General features: G+C 36.7%; 2 protein-coding genes across 3 annotated transcripts in view; one reads left to right on the top strand and one right to left on the bottom strand.

The window, feature by feature from the left end:
• Positions 1-1,946, top strand: part of brms1la (BRMS1 like transcriptional repressor a) — a 6,787-nt gene extending 4,841 nt beyond the window's left edge. The window contains exons 8-9 of one of the 2 annotated variants that reach the window (XM_024273386.2): positions 34-98; positions 202-1,946. In XM_024273386.2, coding sequence (XP_024129154.1) covers positions 34-98; positions 202-300 — 164 coding nt within the window. In that variant the 3' untranslated portion in view covers positions 301-1,946. The remainder of the gene's footprint in view (positions 1-33; positions 99-201) is intronic. The other variant, XM_024273379.2, reaches the window with a different exon arrangement.
• Positions 1,947-3,339: 1,393 nt separating this feature from the next.
• Positions 3,340-5,280, bottom strand: part of ctage5 (CTAGE family, member 5) — a 20,451-nt gene continuing 18,510 nt past the window's right edge. The window contains exons 25-28 of the mRNA XM_024266644.2: positions 4,994-5,134; positions 4,861-4,913; positions 4,596-4,782; positions 3,340-4,509 (exon numbers count right to left, since the gene is read on the bottom strand). Of these exons, the coding sequence (XP_024122412.1) occupies positions 4,265-4,509; positions 4,596-4,782; positions 4,861-4,913; positions 4,994-5,134 (626 nt within the window). The 3' untranslated portion in view covers positions 3,340-4,264. The remainder of the gene's footprint in view (positions 4,510-4,595; positions 4,783-4,860; positions 4,914-4,993; positions 5,135-5,280) is intronic.

Genomic DNA, 5,280 nt, shown 5'->3' with positions numbered 1-5,280 from the left:
CACGCTCCTTGTATTGTCCTTATAGCATTTTACGTCCATATATCGTCTACATGCTTCCGGATCTGGACATCCTGGAGGACTGGACGACTATCAGAAAGGTAAGCTTTCACAGAAGCCTGTTAGTTTACAATTTTTTTTAATGATGATGTGTGCCTATTTTAATAGGAACCTCTTACAGTTGGGATGTTTTTCTTTATTTAGGCTGTAGCCACATTGGGCCCCCACAGGGGAAGGAGCGACTCCGAGAGCTCTGTGTTTCCATTCAGACCTGAAAGAAACAGGCCAATTCTCAACTGCTGAGAGAGCCAAGAGGAAGCCATTATAAAAAAAAAGCACAGGAAGACCTTGAACACACATTTTGCATGCGGACAAACAAGCATTAAAAACGTAAAAGTAGGGAACTCTTCACAGCCAACAGCGGCCTCAGTTTTCAGTGAACAATAGGACTTCCAGGTTTGAACATAAACAGATTCTGATTCTGTTGAAACTCAGGCTTTCTGGAGTCGTTGAGTCAATTCAAGATAAGCAAAAGTAGTTTTGTGTCGTGCTCAGCACCTTTTGCAACTTCTTTGCCAATATTTACCTCCAAATTAGCTTTTTTCAGGGTTTAAGACCATCACAGAAGATGCACAAACAGCTTTTTTTTAGATTTTAAAAAACTTGCTGATTTATGTATTTTTTTTTGGTAAAACTCCGTTTTTGTTTAGAAATCTGATATAGTAAAATGCACCAGTTTAATATTTTTTCTAAAACCAGTTTTTAAGTATGTTAAACTTTTTATTTTTTAATTAATACTTTTAGTTTTTTTTCTGGTATCTCAGAAGGAATAAAAGTGTCTCTAAGTAAAATTACAGGAAATAAAAAAGCAGAATTCAGACTTAAGGTAAACAGATTAGTTAACTCTGGGGTTGGTTTATTGTGCCATAATATGCTTTGAGTGTTTATACCTTTTATGTAAGTTAATATAAACATTAATGGTTGAAATTGTTAAGTAGTGATTATATGTCTATGTTTTATTGAAAAAATTATTGCAGATTAGAATTAGGGATCAGTTTTCAGGAAAAAAAAAACAATCAATACCTTCACATTTTTAGATTTTTGGATATTTAAATAATGTTTTTTTGACATTTAGTTTTTCACACAAGTTGATTATAATTCAGATTCTCCTTGCTTTTATTTTTTTCTGCATCCCTGTGATTAGTCACAGAAACCACTGGAAAAAAAAATCTCAGCACCTCAGGTCATAATATAGCCTTGGACATGGAATAAAAAATGTTCCCTCCAATTAATAATTTTTGGCCACAAATGAGTATTTTGTGTGGACTAAGTAGTATTTTTGTGGCCAAAATGTAATATTTTGTGGGCCCAAATGAACATTTGTATTTCCTGCACACAAATTACTACTTTGTGCAAAGAAATCACTACTTTTAATTTCTTTGCACGAATTAGTAGTTTGTGCAAACAAATTACTATTATGTGCACAAATTATCATTTTGTGCAAATAAATTACTATTTGGTGCACACAAATTACTACTTTGTTCACAGACATTACCAGTTTGTGCGCTCAAAATGCTATGTAAATTCTAATTTGTGTGCACAAAATACCAATTCTTGGCCACTGATTATTAATTTGAGGTAATGTTTTTTATCGTCATGCTTGGGGGTCTTGAAATGTGATGCAACGAAATGTAAAACTATCCTTTATATCTACCTCTTCTTTCTGTAACATACACTTATGGACACCATTTAATATGGATGATCACTTTTTCTGCTTCTGCGTCGAAGACAATGTCAGAAATCAACTGGTTTGAGCTCAGCATCATTTAGTCAGTGTTAGTTTGATTGTTACTTGGGTTTGGAAGTTTAATTGTTATTTTTGACCGTTAATGTACATTTTTTCTTTTAAAGTTTTTTTTTCTGGTTTTTAATTAAAGTTGTGTTACAAATTCGTGTTTTGTTTATTGCTATAGGAGGTTAACGGATCCACATTTTTTGGAATTAAGACGTTTTGCAATCCCCTTCACACACAAAGAAAAAAACGTCCAACTTTTTTATGAGATATAGATGGAATCAATTGTGATGGAGTGGATGATTTAAGTTTTGCTCAGAACAAAGTTAGTTTAGGATGCAAACGTTGATATCCGTGTACAGGGAAAAATCATCTTATTCATTCAGTCACTGTCAAATTTGATAGACACATTTTTAACAAACTGTTGTAAAGAATTAATTATCAACCTTTTTTTTTTTTCAAAACAATGGTAATTTAAAAAAATAAATAACATTATATAATATTCTTATCATAAAGCTTGGAAAACTTACTAAAAACGTATTCCTGCAAAAATTGTTTTGAAATTTGAAGGAAGCAGCCATTTTGAAGTGAGCCAAAAAAAAGGCCTACTGCCCCTAGTGGAAGGAGGATGAACTACAGGACAGAACACGTACCAAGACAATGGGTTTTTAAGAAAAAATAATATGGGGTAAATAATCCAGATGTATCTATTGTGCAAAAGCAAAATTACTTTAAAATTTAACAGAATTTAATAGATTTTAAACACATCTGAGTAAATTATATACGTATATTCTTTACATAAAATATAAAAAAAACTAGGGGAAACACACCAGTAAACACATTAATCCATAATATACTCCACATTTAATCTGTAAATTAATTATTTAAGGTACTTTAAATGTGTTCTTATTTTATAAAGTAATTCTACAGTTAAAAAATTGTTTTTACAATCTACAGGTGAGGTGTCGTGAGGTCATAAAGCTCCATCGCTATCGTTTTCTGGGTACTTTAACCCAAATAACGAAATAATGACCCTTTTTTACTTCATAATCTTTGTCAATAGTTGCTTCATCCTCTCCTGGATTAGTCAGGGTGTGGAGCCCTTCCCATGCAGTCAAGTAAAAGGTGGAGTACCTCCAGATCTACAAAAATCATGTACACACATGCACTCCAACCTAAGAAAACATTCATTGTTTAATATCTGTACAAATATCGATTTTATGTTACTGACTTCAACTATCAATAGAATCATATGTATGAAAACAGACATTTCCCATTCAATTACATTGTTGTGCATTTGAATTGTTGCCATTTTTCCAGTTTACGCCATACAGTCAAATGGAAATGGGATTGCATAGATGTCACATGTTGGAAAGATGAAGAGTGCGGTGCGTTCAAATATATTTTTTTAAATGTTTATGTGCAAAAAACAAAAAAGTTAAAACATTTACACTTAAAAAGTCTTAGCAGTTACAGTCACTGCAGAAAAAGCCCCAACAAGATGAAGAAAACCTTTAAATGTATACATCAGTGAATTATGGAGACACAGATTGTTAATGAATCTTTATTCTTCCATCATAATTATCATTTTTTCTTTACAAAATTCACAGAAAAAAGCCTCTTGGTTTGTTTGTGGCTTTAAGATGTCTCTATTGCAGTCAGATCATTCATTTTACCTCCATCAGACAGAGTCCTGCTTCACAAAACATAAGCAGGTTTTGAAGCCACTCTTTTCAGGTCCAGATGGCAGAATGCAAGTCCAGGTAACAGGTTCAAAAGCGCTTTTGATTGCAGTTCTTGCATTAAGGAAACAAACATTATGAAAGAGAAAGTTTGAATTCCACGGGAAAGTTAGTAAAATTCAAACACTTGCTTGGATTTGGAGGAACTCTTGAATTTTGAGGGATATTCAGAGTTTTAATCAACTCTAGTCAATGACAGGCAAATCGAGACCTCATATGAGCAAACTAAAGGGTCAAATCAGGCAAACAACAAAAGTAATACTTGACATATTTTAAAAAATTAAAATGTTATCAAAAAGGATGCATTTCAGGCCTAAAACGTGTTTCCTTTAGTATTTAAGTCACTGGTTTGACAGCTGGCTTCCTTTTCTGAAAAACCTTTCTGATTTGTTGAGCAAACAGTTAGCTGTGTTTGCTCACTTGGCAGTGTTGCTACACGCAACTGAGCAAGAGCCTGTTTGCAGTGGTTACAAAACAGCATCAGCCGCAGCACGGCGTGGCTGGACGATGAAGAAGGCCAAGGAAGAAGAAGATGATTAGTTCGGAGGTAAACGAAACAAAGGCAGAATGAAATCATGAAAAATGCCTACAGAAAGCTGATGCTTCTCCTCCACTATAACACTATTTATTAAATAAATTCTCTTCAGGAAATAAATAGTTGTAAAAAAGGGTATGATGTGCCCTTCCGTCTTCCTACCACTGACTTGAGCGTAAACCAGAAGTTGAAATGGACTCAGATGAGGTCTTCAGGAGGTGGGGAGTTTTCCTCCTGGGGCTGACTGTGCTGTGCTGACGGGACGGGCTGCTGCTGATGAGGAGGAGGAGGGCCCATGGAAGGAGGAGGAAAGCTATCAGAAGGAAGAGGTCCCATGGAGGGCCGGTACGGAGGCATGTTTGGGTGAGATCCAGGAGGCAGAAGGGGTCCAGTGGGAGGAAATCGAGGAGGGAACATCATTCCTGAAGAAGGGGGCGCCCACACTAGAGGAAAAAGAAAAAAAAAAAGACACATTTTGTCAATGTGTTCTGGAGGGAAGACGGGCCGCAAAAATGGCTAACATTCTTACTGGGTCTCATAACAGGGCCACCCATTCCCCTGGGAGGGTAAAAGTCAGTGGGAGGGGGTGGTCCATAAGGGGCAGGGCCTCTGCGAGGAAACGGTCCATCCATGGGACCCATAGACGATCCAGGAAGAGGGGGGCCACCCATCCTGGGATCCATTTCAGGGGGAGTCCTCCGATCACCAGGACCAGACTAGCAACAGATAAAAAGCAAAAGACTTGAAAGAGGCTGGACTGCAGAGATTCACGTTTAGATGAAGACGTTGCTTACCAGTCGGCCATCTTGATCCCCAGGTCCAAAGCTGTTTTCTCTAAAAGCTCCGTCTTCAGTCACAAATATTCAGAGCATTAGACTTAAAAATAACAACAACAAACATATTGACAATATTTGAAACCAGACTAACCAGCCATGTCTATAGGATGAGGGGGCCCTGGGGGAGGCCCTCTGGGGGGGAGGGCACCAGGAGGAGGCATCATACTCAGACCTGCTGGAGGAGGTGGGTGTCTCCTGAACATGGGGGGCCCTGGCTCTGGGAACATATAGCCTGGAGATAAATATAAAAATATCATTAGGTACAATAGAGTCTCCAAATTTAGCTATATGTGTGTTGGTTGTGAATTTGATGTCACAACTCTGGATGTTTGGGGGGAAAAAACAGTTTTCCAATTGTTTTATTTTCTGATATTTTTT

The sequence above is a fragment of the Oryzias melastigma genome, linkage group LG22, assembly GCF_002922805.2.
Source record: "Oryzias melastigma strain HK-1 linkage group LG22, ASM292280v2, whole genome shotgun sequence".
Taxonomy (NCBI): domain Eukaryota; kingdom Metazoa; phylum Chordata; class Actinopteri; order Beloniformes; family Adrianichthyidae; genus Oryzias; species Oryzias melastigma.
The sequence above is the reverse complement of the archived record's forward strand: the minus strand, read 5'-3'. Positions and strand labels throughout refer to the sequence as shown.